At 46.7% G+C, this 19635-nt stretch overlaps 1 protein-coding gene across 10 annotated transcripts in view; it reads left to right on the top strand.

The window, feature by feature from the left end:
* Nucleotides 1-19635, top strand: part of STAU2 (staufen double-stranded RNA binding protein 2) — a 559185-nt gene that overhangs the window by 302235 nt on the left and 237315 nt on the right. For all 10 annotated transcript variants that reach the window (XM_029591479.1, XM_029591480.1, XM_029591487.1 and 7 more), the window contains one exon: nt 13512-13572. In XM_029591479.1, coding sequence (XP_029447339.1) covers nt 13512-13572 — 61 coding nt within the window. The remainder of the gene's footprint in view (nt 1-13511; nt 13573-19635) is intronic.

Genomic DNA, 19635 nt, shown 5'->3' with positions numbered 1-19635 from the left:
AAATTAGGCGACGCGGTGCAAACGAGGAAAAGGAGGTGCTAGGGACACTAGCGCGTCCCTAGCGCCTCCTTTTGGCCTGGAGCGGCGGCTGTCAGCGGGTTTGACAGCCGACGCTCAATTTTGCCGGCGTCGGTTCTCGAGCCCGCTGACAGCCACGGGCTCGGAAACCGGACGCTGGCAAAATTGAGCGTCCGGTTTTCGGCCCGACAGCCGCGGGCCGAATTCAAAAAATTTTTTTTTTTTTTTTTTACTTTTTTTTACTTTTGGGGACCTCCGACTTAATATCGCTATGATATTAAGTCGGAGGGTGCACAGAAAAGCAGTTTTTACTGCTTTTCTGTGCACTTCCCTGGCGCCGGAAGAAATTAGCGCCGACCTTTGGGCGGCGCTAATTTCTTAGAGTAAAATGTGCGGCTTGGCTGCACATTTTACTTACTGGATCGCTCGGGCATACCTAATAGGGCCATCAACATGCATTTGCATGTTGAGGGCGCTATTAGGTGCCGCGGGTGGGCCGCGTGTTTTCCTCCCCTTACTGAATAAGGGGTAAGGGAAAACACGCGTCCAGAGCAGGGTGACAGTGCGCTCCGACGGAGCACACTTTACTGGATCGACCTGTTTGGCATCAGAAACTAACGCAGCACTTTCCTCTTCAAGAGACAAACTAAAACACCGAACCTACTCTTTTCTCAGTCCCTTCTTATAGCAAGATCCACCCATTTATGCAACCTCTGGAGGAGGAGCTGAAATGTGGTATTCATGCTAGATGGTTTGTGAGCTGCTAGGGACATCTAGTGGCCAAGCCCATAGGGGGACCACAGTTCTGTACCCTGTTCAGGCTGCTGTCCACCAGCAGATTCACACAGCTTGCTTACAAGGATATCCCGACATAGGTGGTAGACCTCAGCTTATCTGGGCCTTGTCTATTCAGACCATCACCCCTTCTGGAAGCCTTCTGATGTCAGGAAGCTCTGCCTGCCTGGGAATTTATTTTTCAAAAGAGAAACTGTTCTCGCTAAAAAAAAACAAAACCCTCCTTAATTAACTCCACCTGTATTCTCCTGTAATATCATGCTTCTCTGGATCAGTACGTTTCTCACAATTCACTTTAATCTAACATTTCCTGAGACTACAATTCCCAGAATCCTACTTCTTTAAGTGGCATTGCCTCTGGGTATGTCTTTATAGCTCCTTCTTTATCTCACAGCTCTATACCTCTCCTGCATGTGTGAAGTTTGTACGTCATCAGAGTAACTAACCTCTAGGGAGGTAGAAGGTTGCTTCAAAAGTTGATGGATCACTTGAGTTTGGGAATCTAACTGTTGTTATAGTTGCTGCTGATGATGCTGCCCCATCTGGTACAAAATCTGCTGATGTTGTTGGTTCTGTTTCTCTCAGACACCTGGGCTGGGAATTTCTCTGGATCCATCCCTGATGATAAGCTCTGGAAACAAAAAGAGAAAGTGTTGTGCTGGAGGTGGACCCTTGGCCTGGTGCAGGATTGGTACGGCCCTCTGTTTGGACCCAGAGGGTGCCTGCCACCAGGAGGTAGAGTACACTAGGAGACAGAGGCTAGCTGGAGCTTCACCAATAACAGTCCGGGGTTTCCGCAGGTTGAGCCCTTGGGTACCCGGACCGCCTGGACTTAGGTGGGCCTCCGGTAGTCTCCCGGAGAGGTATCGGAGAGGTGTGCCCACCATGAGCAAGGGTGCGAGACTGATGCAGAGCGAGTGGACTAGACCAGAACTGGAAGCTCCGGAAACCTCAGGAAGGCAACAGTTCAGAGAGGTCCTCTGGAAGAGGCAGGCAGCGCCTGCAGGTTCAGCCATGTGGAAGCTGCGGTGGTTATCCAAGTGCGTAGGCCCGAAGGTCACCAGGGGGCCATAAGAGAGTGTCCGAGTGAAGCGCAGGGGTCAATGACAGAATATCAGTCCAAGAGAGGTCAGCCAAAGTGGGGGTCAATACCAGAGTCAGTCCGTGCGTTGTCGTGGCAAGCGAGGGTTGGTTCCAGGTGGCAGACAGAAGAATGGTCAGGCAGGCAGTGGTCAGTTCCAGGTGGCAGGCAGAAGAATGGTCAGGCAGGCAGTGGTCAGTTCCAGGCGGCAGGCAGAAGAATGGTCAGGCAGGCAGAGGTCAGTTCCAGGCAGCAAGCAGTAGAATGGTCAGGCAGGCAGAGGTCAGTACCAAGAAGACGGTCCAGAAAGGCACTACCTGAGGACGACACTGAAGCAGGAGACACTGGAACGGAAGACGCTGGAACAGGAGACGCAGGAACAGGAAACACTTGGAACATGAAGGCAAACTCAGTACACAATACTGTGTCGACCCGATTGCCAAAGCAGGGATCAGGGGTTTGAGCCCTGCCTTAAATATGGAAGGCTGATGATGTCATTGGGGCGCACCTCTCAAGAGTTTCCCGTGCTTGGCCCTTTAAGACTGGTGAGGTCGGCAGCGCACGCACCTAGGGGCGGGGCCGAGCCGGCCAAGGACGAGGAGCCCCGACGGGAGCTATGCTGTGAGGTCTGTAGTGATGGAGACTCCAAGGGAGGCCGCAGTGAGCGACAGGGATGCCGGGGGTTAGCGGCAACGGGTAAGCCTGCTCTAGTGGACGGTAATGCCAGGTGAGCAGGTCCGGTCGCGGTACCCACGCGGCCGGGACACACAACAGAAAGAGCAAATCAAAGTACAACTCACCCACCCTTTAGTAGAGGAATGAGAAGTAAGACCCTTCTGAACTTTTTTTTTATCCTGCAAGGTATTGAAACTAATTGGGAGTAGATTATTCTTCCTGAGACTTGGGCCAGAGAATTGCTCGTAAAATCAAAATTCCAGATTTGGTCATCCAACTGCTATCGCCATATGCGATGAATGCTCTTCTTGGTAAGACCTCTGAGATCTTTTCCTAGAGGGCCTCTTCCTCCTGGTTTTTAACGCCAATTGAAATTCTGCAGAGTTCACATAATCTTCTGACTCTGAGTTGTGTGCAGGGTTTCTCAAAACAAAACTATATTAATCTGGGCAGTAGCTGAATCCAGATCACATACTCTCCTGTAAGCTACGTCTCACATTGGTGAGAATGCTTCAGCAGTCTCACATTGGTCTAATTTCAACAACAGTCTCTGACCTGCTACTTCTGTGTCTCACCTCTTCAAACATTGAGGACCCAAAATTGAAAGGTGGCCATTTAAGTAACTTACAGGGTCATTTATCAAATTCTATAAGGCATTTTCGCATGCGTTAAGCCCCTTTAACGCATGCGAAAATGCCTGCGAAAGCACCATAATGCATGGTGCAATGCAAATCAGAAAAAAAGGAAGAGTTTGGGATGTGATTTATGACCGAGTGGCTGGGTTCACAATTTTGCAAAGCCGTATCACAAGGCTTTGCCGCGTATTTTAACTACACCTTTTTCATTTGCATAAAGCCGTGCATTTTTAAGCTCTTGGAGAGCCAGCCTAACTAACAGGGCTGAGAGAGAAAGAGAGACTAGCCATAATTCCCTCACAATAGATAGGTATTTATATCTCTATGGGAGGCCCACCTAGTAACTCAAGGTGAGGTTTAGGTATTAGTGCAGGGGTTAGGGGCCACTTTGACATTCAAAGTGAGACGTATGAACAGAGCAGTGCTCTTTTGTGTTGAAGTAAATTGTGAAATGAAAGAGAGAAGAAAAGGCAGGGGAGGTAGGGGAAGGGAAGGTGGGGTGGGGGGTAGGGAACCGGGAAGGCTGTGCGGCTCAGTGCGCGCAAGGTGCACAATTGTGCACCCCCTTGCTCGCACCAAACCCTGATTTTATAACATGCTCGTGGCTGCGCGCGCATGTTATAAAATCGGGCGTACATTTGTGCGTGCTGGGTTGCGCACACAAATGTACGCCCACGCGTATGTTTTAAAATCTGCCCCATTGATCTTTGTCGCCTTTCAATTTCACTATACCACTTTGGACCTTTCTCTTTACTCTGATATATCTGAAAAATGTTTTGTCGCCTCGTTTTACCTCTTTAGCAATCCTTTCTTCTGCCTGACTTTTTGCCTTCTTGATTTCTTTGATCATCTCCCTCAGTTTCACCAGATATTCTTCCCTGTGTTCCTCTTTTTGGGATCCTTTATGTTTCTTGAAGGCTGTTTTTGTTTTTTTTTGGCCTTTATTTTATCAGCCATGTTCTTTGAGAACCAGATTGATTTCTTATTTCTCTTACTTTTATTTACTTTTCTAACATATAAATTTGTTGCCTTTGTAATTGCTCCTTTTAGTTTGGCCTGCTGTTGCACCACTGCTCTAATTTTCTCCCAGTCTTCTAGTTCTAACTCCAGGTACATCCCCATTTCGACAAAGTCCGTATTTTTGAAATTCAAAATTCAGGTCTGCATGTGACCTCTCTCTTTCCTATTTCTGACATCAAACCATATCGTTTGAAGATCACTGGTAATCAGGTGGGCACCCCCCTTGACATTAAAGACATTATCCCTGTTAGTGAGCACTAGGTCAAGTATAACTCCCTCCCTTGTTGGTTCCATTACCATTTGTTTGAACAGAACCCCTTGAAGCGCATCCACTATCTCTCTATTTCTGGTAGATTCCACAGACAGGATTCTCCAGTCTACGTCCAGCAGATTAAAATCTCTAACAATCAACACTTCTCCCTTCTTTCCCAACTTTTGGATGTCTTTGACCAGATCTCTGTCTAGTTCTTCCATTTGAGTTGGAGACCTGTAAACCACTCCACTAAAATGGATGCGCCATCATCATTTTTTAGGACGGCCCATAATGCTTCTTCTCTACCCCACATTCCTTGCAGTTAAGTTGCTTGGATATTGTTTTTGACATAAAGAACTACTCCTCCCCCTTTTCTGTCCTCTTTGTCCTTCCTTAACCTGTTGTAGCCTGCTATGGCCATATCCCAATCATGAGACTCAGTGAATCAGGTCTCTGTAACAGCAACTATATCCAAGTCCACTTCCACCATTAAGGCCTGCAGGTCTGGAATTTTATTGCCCAGACTATGAGCATTTGTGGTCATAGCTTTCCAACTCATCTCCCTAGGATTGTTGTTCTTCGTAGTCATCTTTTCTGCTATTTTGAGCTGATTGACTTTGTTGTTTTCTTCTCCCAATTCCTATATTGCTTGGGGATGACATGGCAGTTTCATTGGCCACTTCCTGCCACCCCCCGCCTTCTAGTTTAAATGCCTGATAATGTATGCTCTGAATTCTCACTTAGCATCCTCTTTCCGGCCAAGGACAAATGTAGACCATCCTTACAGTATAACCTTTTACTGTTCCATACACAGCCCCAGATACCAATGTAACAAAACCACTTGATTTACACCATTCTTTGAGCCAGACATTGAATTTATCTATATGGCAGAGCCTTTCCTTCCCCTTTCCATGAACATGTAATACTTCTGAAGAGGCAATGGTCTTTGCCATGTGTCTAATCTTTGTCCCAGATTTTGGAAATCTTTCTGTACTGCAAAGATACCATGTCTTGCAAGGTCATTAGTCCCCAGATGGATGATAACATTGATACTGGAGTATCTACTTTCTTCTATAATTGTATTGAGTATATGGTTGTCATTTCTACTAGCTGAGGGTCCTGGAAGGCATTTAATTGTTGTGTCCCCATCAAAATTATTACCCAAATTGGTTCCTCTGATGACTGTCTCCCAGAAGAAGCAGCTTCTTTTCCTGACCTTTGATAATGCTTAAGGGTACACAGGGTGACTACATCCCTTTCAGATATCACCTCCTTTTCTATTCCTGGTATTCTTCGTTACCCAATGCAGAAAAAGTATTATGTAAGAGGAACGGTGGGGAGCGTGGGTGTCTTTACATCACAGGCCTTATTCTGCCAGAGTCCACTATAATCCATTTATTCCTGAGTTTCTGAATCCTGGATGTCCATCTTCTCTGTGGGAGTGGGGATAGATATTCAAGATGCTACACAGTTAGGGAAATTGGGGGTCGTATAGTCACATGTCTTGTTCTACCAGAGCCTGCTGTAAACCTTATATTCATGGGTTTCTGAATCCTCTTCCTAGTTCCTGCTTTGTGTCCTGTCCAGTATCCTGCCTTGCTTGTATCTCCCTGGCTGTGCTCACCACTTTGCCTTGTCTCTGTCTTTCGCAGCCCCAATCCTCATTTCCATGTCCAGCTCCAGTATCCTGTCCAATCCTGCTCCAGCTTTGCCTCATCTAGCCTGTACCAAGCTTTGCTTCGTCTAGTTCCTGTACAAGCTTTGCCTCATTCAGCTCCTTTACAAAATCTTCCCTCATCCAGCCCATATCCAACTTTGCCTTGTCCAGCTCCTGTACCAAGCCTTGCCTTGTTCAACCTGTACCAAATTTTACCTTGATCAAGTTTAACCAGGACTCACTATGCTGGCGCAGAGACTACTGGCCGTCAGAACCCAAGGGTTCAACCTGCGGGGGGAGGGGGCTGGCTATGTGGAAGACCAGCTCTTGTCTTACTTACCTTGTAGTCCTGTACCACTCCTGGGGTGGTGTACCCTGATCAGAAAAACCATGACAGAGGGTGGTAGATATGTGGAACAGCCTCCCAGTGGAAGTGGTGGGGACAAAAACAGTATCTGAATTCAAGAAAGTATGGGATAAATGCAGGGGATCTGTAAGGAAGTGATGAGAATTATAATGCTAAATTAATTGGATGGATGGGCAAATTGGATAGATCACAAAGTCTTTTTCTGCCATTTCTATGTTTCTAATTTGCCACAGAATCTACCACTGAGCTTCCAGGAAAAAACTATGAGACTGGGCATTAGACCTTCTGATCCCTGTTGTCCAACCTTGGCAGGGGGCAGAGGGCAACAGCATCAAAGGTACCTAGGGATAGCAATGTCCAAAATCCATCATAGGGAAATGGTTTTCAATCTGGTTTAATCTGAAAATCAAGACCCATTTATTTGTGACAGGCCTACATTACTCCAATACCTTCTTTTTTTTTTTTTTTTTTTTAATTTTGCATTTTCAATATAACAACATATTATTATTGAATATAGATGTAACAGGCATATTTAATTACAATTTTAACGACCATCTGATACATCTAATGTTCAAAAAAAGAAATAATTATAGATAATATAATAGCTCATGAAGGCAGAGGAAAAAAAAAGAGCAAATACTTAGAGGTAAATCAATAAGGTGAAAATAAAAATTTTTCCCCTAAAGAACAACAACTGAAATTTGAGTTCAACTGGTATCATTTACTACTGCTACGGATTCCCCAGCCACATTCTCTTGGGTAATTGAATCAAGAAACATGCGAAGCTGCGATGTTTCAAAGAAGATATATTTCTGCTGTTGGTAAAGAACCTCACATTTGCAAGGAAATCGCAACAGCATCTTACCTCCTTTTGCTTCAGTTTCTGCTCTCAAACCTAAAAATGTTTTCCTTCTATCTTGTGTTAACTTTGAGAAGTCAGGATATATCCAAATTCTATCTCCATGGAAACTAGCCATTCGATTACGCATTTAGGGGTAGATTTTCAAATAGCGCGATTTGGCGTACTTTTGTTGGCGCATCAGGCGCAAACAAAAGTATGCTGGATTTTAGTAGATACGCGCATAGCCGCTAAAATCCGGGATCGGCGCGCGCAAGGCTATCGATTCCGTATAGCTGGCGCGCGCCGAGCCGCGCAGCCTACCTCCTTTCCCTCCGAGGCCGCTCCGAAATCGGAGCGGCCTCGGAGGGAACTTTCTTTTGCCCTCCCCTCACCTTCCCCTCCCTTCCCCTACCTAACCCACCCGCCCGGCCCTGTCTAAACCCCACCCTTACCTTTGTCGGGGGATTTACGCCTCCCAGAGGGAGGCGTAAATCCCCGCGCGCCAGCGGGCCACGACCTGGGGGCGGGTCCGGAGGGCGTGGCCACGCCCCCGGGCCCGCCCCGAAAACGCCGCGCGGATCGGGCCCGCCCCCGACACGCCCCCCTCTGAAAACCCCGGGACTTACGCGAGTCCCAGGGCTCTGCGCGCGCCGGTAGGCCTATGTAAAATAGGCACACCGGCGCGCAGGGCCCTGCTCGCCTAAATCCCCCCTGATTTAGGCGGATTTAGGCGAGCAGGGCTCTTAAAATCCGCCCCATAGGCTTTAAACACTGCTTCTCTATCTACTGCAAAAGAGAAGGAGACATGCAAAACAGATCTATTCTTTATGATGGTATCTGAATCAGATTCAATTACCCCTGTTAAGTTTAAGGGTGGTTCTTCCACCTCATTTCTGGCGGAAGAATTTCCTCTAGATGACACATAATATATTTTTGAAATAGTTGGAATAGCCTGAGAGGGCAACTTCAGAACTTCCACCAGATATTCTCTAAACATATCATATGGAGAAATCATATCGTGTTTAGGGAAATGTAATACCCTTAAATTTAAATACTTCAAGGTATTTTCTATTGTTTCAAACCTTTTTTCATAAACAATTTCTGCTTTCACATATTTTTGCTGATATTTTTCCATCTTATCTAACCTCTTCTGTATTTGTATCACTTTAACATCGGAGTTCGATATAGATGATTCAATATTTTTAAAACGCTGATTTGAATCCATAGTAATTTTTGTTAAATTAACAACTGCAGTTTCCAGAGATTTTATTGCTCCCCAAAGTATGTCCAATGTTATAACTTCAGGCTTGTTCAAGACAGAATATAAGCTCCCCAGCGCATCTGATTCAATTTTCCCACAAGTAGCTGGTACTCCTTCTCCTTCCTCTTGGACTAAAGGAGTTACATTCAAAATATCAGAAGAAATATTTAGAGGTGGAGGAGGAGTGCTCGGAGCCCTGGGGCTCAAAGATATTTCGGCCATTAATCCTGGTGTTTGCTCTCCACCAGTACTTAAAGCGGCCAAGTCCTCCGGTTTAGACCCTGTTGCAGGGGTATAAAAAGCAGAAATCCGGGGCTGGGAAGGTTCAGGTATGGGAGAAGATATATTCATCTCCCTTACTTTTGCCTTCCGCTTGGTGTGAGGCATAATATCAACAGGTAATCAAAAAGTGCCTCCGGGTGCTTCTTAAACCCTTTCCCAATCAGTTCAATTCTACCTTCATGGGTGAGTTGGAGGCTTCGGAAGGGAAATCAAGTAAATTTCAATTAAGGTACTTACTTCCAAATGCCGAGTTTCTTAGGAAATTATCCAGTCTCAAAGTTTTTCCTGCTCGCAGATTCAAACAAAGCCGCTCACCCCTTTGGCGCGCGCGGCTTCGACGACGCGCCTAGGGGGCTCAGCTCTTATACGTCTCAGCGGTCGAGGTTTGATGACGTCAGCCAATCGCGGAAGTCCTTATTAGAGCAGGGAATCCTTCAGTCCTCGAAGAAATGATGAGGAAATTAAATATTTCAACGGCGTTTCCCACAGGTAGGCACTTCCACTCTCCTCCACCTCATACCTTCTTTATTTTTCTGACTTAGGATTAAAGTTTAATTTGGTAATAAATCATTTAAATACTAGTGCAGCGTATCATCAACTGGCAGAAGACGGCCCAGGGTCAAGACTTCCTATAATAAAAAGGCCTCAACAATTTGTGCCCACCTATAAAGGAGCAATGAGATCTGGACAGCTTTGTTGAAAGCCCCCTACGAACCAACGGTGACTAATGAATTCAGATATCTTTCATTGAAAGTACTTTTTCTCATAACAATAAACTCAGCTTGAAGAGTTAGCGACTTGCAAGCATTATTAGCCAACTCTCCTTTCTTGCAAATTTTCAAGGACAAAATAATAAGAACTCAATTTCTGCCAAAAGTTGTTTCACAATCCCACTTAAATCATTCCATGGTTCTCCAGTACCTACTTTCTTTCCAAAGCCTCATTCAGGCACAACAGAGCAATTATTTCATATTTTAGACTGCAGAAGAGCTTTGTTGTTTTATCTAGAAAGAATCAAACCGCTCAGGTAAACTTCTCATTTATTCATCTCATATGATCCAAATAAACAAGATCAACCAGTAGGAAAGCACACTTTTGGTTATCAAACTGTATATCATTCTACCTTAGATCAGTAAATAGAGCTTCTGAAGAGGATTGGAGCTCATCAGATTCGAGCTTCCATCAGCTTCTGTGATGTTTTTACAATCAGTCTCAGTACAGGACATCTGTAAAGCTGCAACTTGGTCATCAATTAACACTTTTCTCAAAAATAATTGTTTCAGTGGAGAATCATGAACAGCTAGTGCTTTTGGCTAAGCAATTCTTGGGAATTTTTTCAACTAAATACTTCAACTCTCCCACCATTCATCATCCTCTGGGTTACTTACATTTTTCTACATCATTATCCATCATAAACTTCAAAGCGGCCCTCAGCTTGGGAATCTCACTTGTGTAGCTGCATTTTGTCCTGCTTGTCCATGGAGAAAGTGAAGTTGCTTACCTGTCACAGCGGTTCTCCACAGATACCAGGAGAAATCAGCCACATGATCCCACTCTCCTCCCCATATAGTTGAAGTGTGCCTAGAGAAAGAAGTGAGGAGACTAGTGTAGGAACTCCCTTGCATGCTCAGAAAGGTTTTTCTTTTGGAGCTCTGAGAAAACACGTCTGAGCTGGCACCGATGGATGACATCATGCCATTTGTGTGGTTGATTTGCCCTGATGTCTACGGAGAGCCTCCGATGCAGGTAAGCAACTTTACTTTATGCACTGCATTTTCTTTCTTCTGTAAGCTGCTCTAGACAGTCCTTAGAGATTTAAAGGATGGGATAAAAAGGTAAATAGAAAAATATATTTATTTTTATTTTTTTTTTATTTTTTTTTTTTTATTTAACAACTTTTAATATACCGGTGTTCGTGCAAGCACATCACGCCGGTTTACAATAAACTTGAGAAAGGAGGAAATTACAAAAAACAGGGAGTGGGGGAGTGGAGCAGGAGCGAAAAGAGGGGGGGGGGAAGAGGGGGGAGAGAGGTAAAGGAGGAAAGACAGCAGCTGAGAAAGGTACAAGGAACATATCAGTATTTACAGGATAGGTTGCTTAATGAGGTTAGAACAAGGTTGATTTTTTACAGCGGTTAATGAGGAATAAATAGATTATATAATGATAAATATTAAAGCTTAATTACAGCAGTTATGGTGGATTATATAGATAACTTATTAAACAATTAAACACATATATATAAAGTATTAGCTTATTTACAGCAGTTACAGCAGGTAATAACGGAGTCTTGATTTCGACATATAGGTTGTAAGTTTTAACTGGGTTACAGTGGAGCACGGTGGGAGGGTGGCGGGGTAAGGGGAGGGAGGGTAAGGGGAGGGAGGGTGGGGATATGGGTGGGTTGACGGGTGAGGCTCGGGTGGATTCAGGGTGGTGAGGCAGGGGAGAGACAGGGGGGAGCGATTGGGGGGGTTTCAGGGGGGTAGACTATAGGGGGCCGGGGCAGATTTAGGGGGGTGGACTACGAGGGGCTGGAGCAGTGGTAAGCCTGTCGGAAGAGCCAGGTCTTAATGCCTTTTTTGAAGATGGTTAGGGAGGGTTCAAGACGGAGGTATGTGGGGAGGGAATTCCAGAGGGCGGGGCCTGCGATGGTAAAGGCTCTTTCTCTGGTGGTGGATAGGCGGGCAGTTTTGAGGGGGGGGAGTGTGGAGGGTGCCTGTGGAGGTGGATCTAGTCTGGCGGGTGGAGAGGTGGAAGTGGGGCATTTCTTTAAGCCAGGGGGAGTTGTTATTGTAGAGGGTGTTGTGAAGAATAGTAAGGGTTTTGTATTGGGAGCGGAACTGGATGGGCAGCCAATGTAGGTCTACTAAGATGGGTGTGATATGCTCTCTTTTACGTGTGTTAGTAAGGATACGAGCCATGGCGTTTTGAACAATTTGTAGGGGTTTGAACAATTTGAATGTGTCTCTTTGAAACCTGCTTCATTATTTCTGTGGTTTATTAAATGCCATAGGTTGAATATCAGTGGTCTGTATGATGAATGTGCTTATGATGTAAGAAACTTTTGCTTCAGGCCAGTAAAGTAAAGCAATTTTACCTTAATGTTATTTCCTAGCCTCTTAGAATTTTTTTAACATTTTTTTCTTTAACGTACCGGGAAATCTTCATTTTCATTCCACATCAGTTGCCTAATATCCTTTTGTTTACTTTCTTCTCGTGGTCATCATAAAAAGGTTGTTTCTTGCGTGTATGCAGTAATAATATTCTAAATAAAAAAGGTAATGGTTCAGGTCCAGTGGCAGTTTCCACTTTTAATGTTTTCCAATGGAAAAAAGGAAGCAAGTTCAAAAAGGTTCCAAGTTGGTGACCTGGTAGAAAATCACCATTGGGTGTTTGTGTTAGATTAGGATTGGCCATGACTGTAATTGATTGCTGCCTGAACCCCACAAGCCCTTCCACAAGTTCCTCAGCAGCTTTTTAAAATAATGATCATCAGCAGAGTTTATAACTACAGTATTCTGCAGCACTTAAGAATGTGTAGGTGGTCACACATCTTTCAAGTTTTTGGAGGCAATTTTTCAAACTGTCCACATTGCTGCAAAGTACACAGGTACTTTTTAATCCTCAGTCCTGGCACCAGTTTTCAAGGGAAATGTACACAATGCACTTTGAGATTTACCTGCAGAGGTTTGCACCTACTTTTTCAGCACATATTTTTTTCTGATCAAAACTACATGCAGAATTTTAGAAAACCAAACCATGTGTGTTGTTTCCTAACCCTGCTCCAGGAACACCTCCATTACTCTGCGAATAAAAGTATGTGAGTTGTGGAACTGCTCACATAGGGGTAGATTTTAAGACCTGCACACACGCGTCCTTGTGCGTGTGCTACCCGGCGCACACATGATTTTATAACAGGCATGCGCATGCTGTAAAACCGGTGGTCGACGCGCGTAATGGCGTGCACAATTGTGCTCCTTGCGCGCGGCGAGCAAATGGCCGCTGTGCTGGGAGCCTTTGTCCCCACCCCGCACCCTCCCCGCCCTTTTTGAAAGCCCCGGGACTTAGACGCGTCCCGGGGCTTTACGCGCTTCACCGGTGCGCATAACGTTTTGAAAATCAGGCCCATACTGAGTAGGCAGTTTTCAGACAGCCAGTTTAGATGGGTAAGAATTTTTTTTAACTGTGGAAATCCCTTTGAAAATGTGCCCTCTACATTTGGTTTGTGTAGGTGAATTTAGTGGAATAAATTGCACAGATGCTGCCTGTCGCAATTTTACTGTTTATTGTTCCTTCTTTACATTCACTGCTCCTTGGGGGAGGGGACCCCAATAGTTACACAATGGGGGCACAAGGGTGGGATTCAAAGTGTACTTTATTGAGTTCTGTCGTCTGTGCCCCTCTTCTTGAGGCTACAATGGTTAGATTTGAGAGGAAGGAGCACAAGAGAATAAAAATGGGGGGAAAGCTACGAGTATCTGCAAATGAGGGCTCATAGCACTATAGCTCTAGTTATATCTATCTTAAAGAGATATATATATATATATATATAGAGAGAGAGAGAGAGAGAGAGAAAAATGATATAGTTATTTGAACTTATACAGTCTTTTTTCCTTTTGTTAGCCAGGTGAAAACCAAGGCTGGAATGGTCAAAAACTAGGATTCCCTGATCAGACAAATAATAGTGAGTATTCTGTTTTTATTGATGATTGTTTTCCAAATTTCCCTCAATTTTTAATATATATATCAGTCTCCATGGAAGCACTGTGCACTCTGTCAAAAAAAAATAAACATGTTTGAATACCCTAAGGTGCAATTGAATATTTTGCTATTTCAAATCCACTATTATACCCATTCTAATAATGTTTTCAAAATATCTTCATTCTCCAAGGACAAGCAAGATGGTAGCCCTCACACATGGGTGACATCATCAGATGGAGCCTGGCACGGAAAACTTATGTTTTTCTGTGCCGTGCCCAACATGCCACTGTCCACGCATCCATGCAGGGTCCCTCTTCAGTCTGTCTTTTCCGCAAAGCTAGTGCCTCGTGATTGTGGAGCTTACGCTTCTTTTGTGGAAAATCTTTGTTTCTGTCCCGAGTCCTGTTGGGTTCCTCTGCATTTTTGGGATACTTTTTGGGCATCGCAGTAAGTGCTTCGTTGTTTGCTGTTAATTACCTAAGGTGCCATTCGCTGGTAGCCGCCAGATATCGACCGCGCGTTGCACTCTTTTTCCCATGGTGTTGTTTGGTTTCTGTCATTGCCCCCAGTGCCCCTGGACTATGTCCATCATGGACTCCCATGTGGTCTGCATTTTGTGCCTGGGGGCTTCGCATGATGTCTGGAGTTGTGATTTTTGTGCCCAAATGACTCCTTAGGGCCGTCATGCACGCCTGGACAAATGGAAAAATTGTTTGGTGCCAAAACGTCTGAGCCCTCGACTTCGGCATCAGAGGCATCGACGCCCAAGGGGGCGGGAGGTCTTAGCGACCCCAGCTCCTTTGACATCCCCTCCCCTGCTGTTGGGTTCCCGGGTAGATCTGGGCGCGGGGGATTGTCCGATGTCGGTTTCTTCTTGTTCCAGATCAGGCTCCTCATCATCCACCTCTGTGCTGGGGAAAGACCGGACCAAACATCGGGAGCAATCAAGAAAACATTGCCATCAATCACCATCGTAGCATGGCTCCAAAATTGGGATGGCATCGACACTGACCAAGCTGCCCCCAAAACGGCCCTGGGCTGAGGATGCATCTCCTTCCATCGAACCCGAGGGACTGAGGTGATCCCCACTGTTTCCAGTGGTATACCCCAATCCCCCTCCGGGCTCCAGGGGAGATCTGGTTTTATGGCCGCCTCCTCCTCAAGCTGTCTTATCCTCATGAGCATTTGAGAAGGAGCGCCTTGTGTGGCTGGTGGCTGGCCGGGCCCTGCATGGCATTGAGCCCCTGGTCCCGCTGGTACCACCACCACCATTGGAGCCCGCTACATCCAGTGCTTTCACCTTTACTGAAGCAGCTGGATTTCCTGCTCAGTGTTTTGCCAATGCAGCCTCTCCCGATGCCCCAGGCACCTTCGCTGCCACAAGGAGCTTTGGGGCAGCCTTCATCTGAGACTATCCTGTGATTGATTCCTCTGATGAGGGGGGCCATCAGGATCGGTGGCACCGCCCTCATGACTGACACCCTGATCGTCAGTACCCCTCTCGGGTCCGTCGGACTCAGTGCTGGTTCCCCTGTTGATCCCAGTACCCGTGGCACCATTATTGGCCAGAGTACCCTTCGGTTCCAACGGTGCCAGTGGTGCCCATGCCTCTTCCCTCAAGCCTCCCAAGGCCTTCAGGGACTCGGCACAAGAGTTCATTGGGGGCTTCACCCTTGGTGTCCCCGGGCACACAGAGTGAGGAGGACGCTCCCTACGATCCTTGGGAGGATGAGGTGTCCCCGTCCTCTATGGACTTTGAGGATTTGCCCTCCAAATCCTCCCCTCCGGAGGAGAGGCGTAAGTCTCCACCGGAAGACTTAACCTTTGCCGGGTTCGTGAGGGCCATGGCAGAATTGGTGCCTTTTCAGCTCTTGACTGAGCAAGATTCCAGGCATAAGATGCTAAAGTCCTCCAATTTGTGGACGCCCCAAAGGAGGTTGTCGCAGTACCGGTACAAGACATCTTCAAAGATCTGTTTGTCTGGTTGTGGGAGCATCCCATTTCCATCCCTCCAGAAAACCAAAAAACAGATGCAGTCTACTTGGTGCAACCCACCATGAGATTTGAACAACGACTGCTTCTGCACCAGTGAAATTTGCCTTAAGGAAAGCAAAAAGGTTGCGGACCCATGCTTTGGCTCCTCCGGGTCATGATCACAGGGTCCTGGATGCTTTAGGAAGGTAGGTCTTCCAAGGGTCCATGCTGGCAGCCCGGAGTGTGTGTTACCAGCTCTATATGAGCCAATACTCCAGGATCCACTGGAAACAAGTTCAGGATCTGGTGGAGAGCCTCCCTCAACGATTCCAGGAGGACTTCCTGAAAGTGATTCGACAAGAATTGGAATGTGAGAAGCATGAGGTCAGGTCAGCTTATGATGTCTTTGAAACAGCGGTGAGGGTGGCGGTGGCAGGCATAGCAGCTTGACATGTTGCCTGACTTCGGCCTTCCAACCTCTGACCAGAAGTGCAAGAGTGTATTGTGGACCTTCCCTGGATAGGGGAAAATCTCTTCGGAGACAAGATCAAGGAGACAGTAGCATAGCTTAAGGATAATGTTGGGCTGCATAGAAAGAGGAATATCTAGTAAGAAAAAAGAAGTGATAATTCCCTTATACAGATCCTTGGTGAGGACCAACCTGGAGTACTGGGTTCAATTCTGGAGTCCATATCTCAAGGGGGACAGAGATAGAATGGAGGCGATTCAGAGAATGGCGACCAAAATGGTGAGAGGCCTCCATCTCACCTATGAGGACCTAGGAAGGACCTATGAGGACCTAGGAAGGACCTATGAGGAATGGTTGAAGGCCCTAAATATGTACACCCTGGAAGAGAGGAGACGCAAAGGAGATATGATAACAGACCTTCAGATACATGAAAGATATAAACGATTCACAACTAAAAACAAAACTCTTCTGCTTGAAAGATTTAAAGAGAACAAGGGGTCATGATATGAAACTCCAGGAAGGGAAACTCAAATTGAGTGTCAGGAAATATTTCTTCACGGAGAGGGTGGTGGACGCTTGGAATGCCCTTCCAGAGGCAATGTTGAGAAAGAAGACAATAAAGGACTTTAAAAAGGCATGGGATAGACTTTGTGGATCATCAGGGAAATAAATCCGTGAGTCAGGGGGATGAGCAGTAACAATAGGGAGGAAGTAAATGGGAAATTGTAAAGAAGAAAACAGGATTGGACATCAATTAAGGAATGGGTTAGACTCTGTGAAATCCCTAAGTAGCTAAAGATAACAGTTTCAATTAAACCCTAGTGACAATGAAAGGGCCCAGACTAAAGGTCTGTGATTTGAATTCAAAACAAGATTGGCAGACCATCTGTTCTTTTTCTGCTGGCAATTCTATGTTTCTATATTACCATGAAACCCTTCAACATCTGTCTGCCACCTCCTCAGACAAAAGGCCATCACGGCAAAGCTCAAGGAACCCCTTTTACTGCCTGAGGAAGTATTATTTTCCAGCTAGTAGGATGAGGCCTCAACGTGTGCCAGCTAGACCACGAATTAGGCAGCTGCACACCCCTCGGCCACCACCAGCCCTGCAGCAGAGCCCCGCTATGGGGTTTTGACTAGCTGTGAGGGAGCTTGAGCCAACAATCCATATCCACAATGAACGACCCCCCCCCTGTGGGAGGCTGTCTGCAAAGCTTTGCAGAATGTTGGCTCTCAGTCACCTCATACCAATGGTTCCTATCCATTGTTCATCGGGGTACAGATTAAACTTCCAACGGGCCCTCCCCCCCCAGGAATCCCCTCCGTGCCCCTCTTGGAAATTTTCAACGAACCAGTAGGTACTTTCAGTAGAGCTCTATGCTCTCTTAATGGCCTGAGTGGTCGAAACTGTCCCGCCAGATCAGCAAAACAGCGGGTTTACTCGAGGTATTTCCTGATTCAAAAGAAAACAGAGGGCCTTCGTCCTATCTTGGATTTGAAGGCTTTGAGCAGGTTTCTTATAAGAGAAAGGTTCAAAATGGTTTCGTTGGACACACTAATCTCTCTCCTGAGGAGCAAGGACTGGCTTTCTCCCTTGACCTACGCTCATATTGCGATCTCAGCAATCATCGAAAGTATCTCCATTTCTGTGGGAGAGGAGTACTTTCAATATTGGGTGCTACCTTTCAGCCTTGCATCCGCACCACATGTCTTCACAAAGTGCCTGGCAGTAGTGGGAGTGTATCTCAGGATGCGACAAGTGCAGGTTTGCCCCTACCTGAATGATTGGCTCATCAAGAGCAACACCAGGCAGGGGGCTTTACAGTCTCTCCAATCTACCAACCGGATCCTGGAGACCTTGGGGTTTCTGATAAACTACCCAAAGTCCCAGCTGGATCCATCCCGACGCCTGGACTTCACTAGGGCCAGGTTCGACATGGCCCAGGGCAAGGTTTTTTTGCCCCGGGACCAAGCGCTAGCCCTGGAGTCCCTGGCACCGTCGATCTCTCGGACCCACCGAGCCTCTGCGCACAAGTTCCTGTGTCTCTTGGAGCAAATGGTGGCAACGGATCAAGTTACATCATTTGCTCAACTCCAAATGTGCAGAACACAGTGGACTTTGCACTCCTCATGGTGTCAGGCCACCCAGGACCTTCAGGCATGTGTGCTAGTTATCACACCACTTTGAGAGTCCCTATCATGGTGGGAGACACTATCTAATCTAGAAGTGGGCATTCCTTTCCAGGTTTCTCCCATTCAGGTCACTGTCACTACGGATGCTTCCCACCTGGCTTGGAGATCCCATGTTTGGGTCGATGGTCCACACTGGAGCAGCATTTCCAGATCAATTTCCTGGCACTCCGGGCAATTCGCTTTGCTCTGGGGGCGTTCTGGGAGCACCTGGTCAACAAGGTAGTCCTGGTTCAAACCGACAACCAAGTGGCAGTGTATCTGAACAAACAGGGAGGCATGGGCACGTTCCTCCTCTTCCTGGAGGCGATGAAGTTCTGGTCCTGGGTGCTTTCGCAGGGCATCCTCCTTCGAGCCATATACATGCCAGGGACTGAGAATGTGATAGCAGATGCTCTGAGCAGTTCCCTCACGAATGGTCCCTAAAACAGAAGGTTGCGGATCTGATCTTCAGCCTTTGGGGAACCCTGGACATAGACCTGTTCGCTTCCCCATGCAACAATAAAGTGCACCAATTCTGCTCCTTTTTCAGGACGGATGGCAGACCGGCCTCATATGCCTTCGCTTGCCTCTGGGGCACCGGCCTCCTATATGCGTACCCACCGCTTCCATTAGTATCTAAAGCTCCAGCAGGACCAAGGGACCGTGATCCTGATCGCACCGTATTGGCCACGGCAAATCTGGTTCCCACTTCTGCAGGATATGTCCTCCTCGGCCCCGATATCTCTGGAGACCTCTTCGGACCTGATCACACAGGATCAAGGCAGGCTGCGCCATCCTAACCTCTGGTTCTTGGCTGTCAAGGCTTGGATGTTGACCAGATGACTCTGCAGAACCTGGGCCTCTCGGAAGATGTGTCTCAGGTTCTGGTGTGAGGAACACGGTTTGGATCCGTTCTCCTGCCCCACCTCGAAACTTCTGGACTACCTGGTACACCTCTCCGAGGCTGGCTTGAAGACAACCTCTGTGAGGTTCCACATCAGTGCTATTGGGGCTTATCACCAGCAAATGGATGACTTGCCCATCTCCATGCTGCCTCTCATGGGCCACTTCATGCTAGGACTGCTCCAGCTCAAGCCACCGATCTGTCCTCCGGCTGTTTTATGGGACCTCTGTGTGGTTTTTGCCTACCTTATAGAGACCCCGTTTGAGCCCCTGCAATCTTTTGACCTGAAATACCTGTCCTGGATGGTCCTTTTTCTGATTGCAGTCACCTCATCACGCAGGCTCAGCGAGCTTCAGGCTTTGGTGTCATACCCATCATATACAAAATTCTTTCATAACAAGATGGTGCTGAGTACGCATTCTAAGTTCCTTCCGAAAGTGGTGATGGAATTCCATCTCAGTCTATCATCCTGCCCACCTTCTTTCCAAAGCCTCATTCTCATAAGGGTGAGCGGATCCTGCACATGC

Source organism: Rhinatrema bivittatum, chromosome 2 (assembly GCF_901001135.1).
Source record: "Rhinatrema bivittatum chromosome 2, aRhiBiv1.1, whole genome shotgun sequence".
In the NCBI taxonomy this organism is placed as follows: Eukaryota; Metazoa; Chordata; class Amphibia; order Gymnophiona; family Rhinatrematidae; genus Rhinatrema; species Rhinatrema bivittatum.
This window is presented reverse-complemented; position numbering and strand designations above follow the sequence as displayed.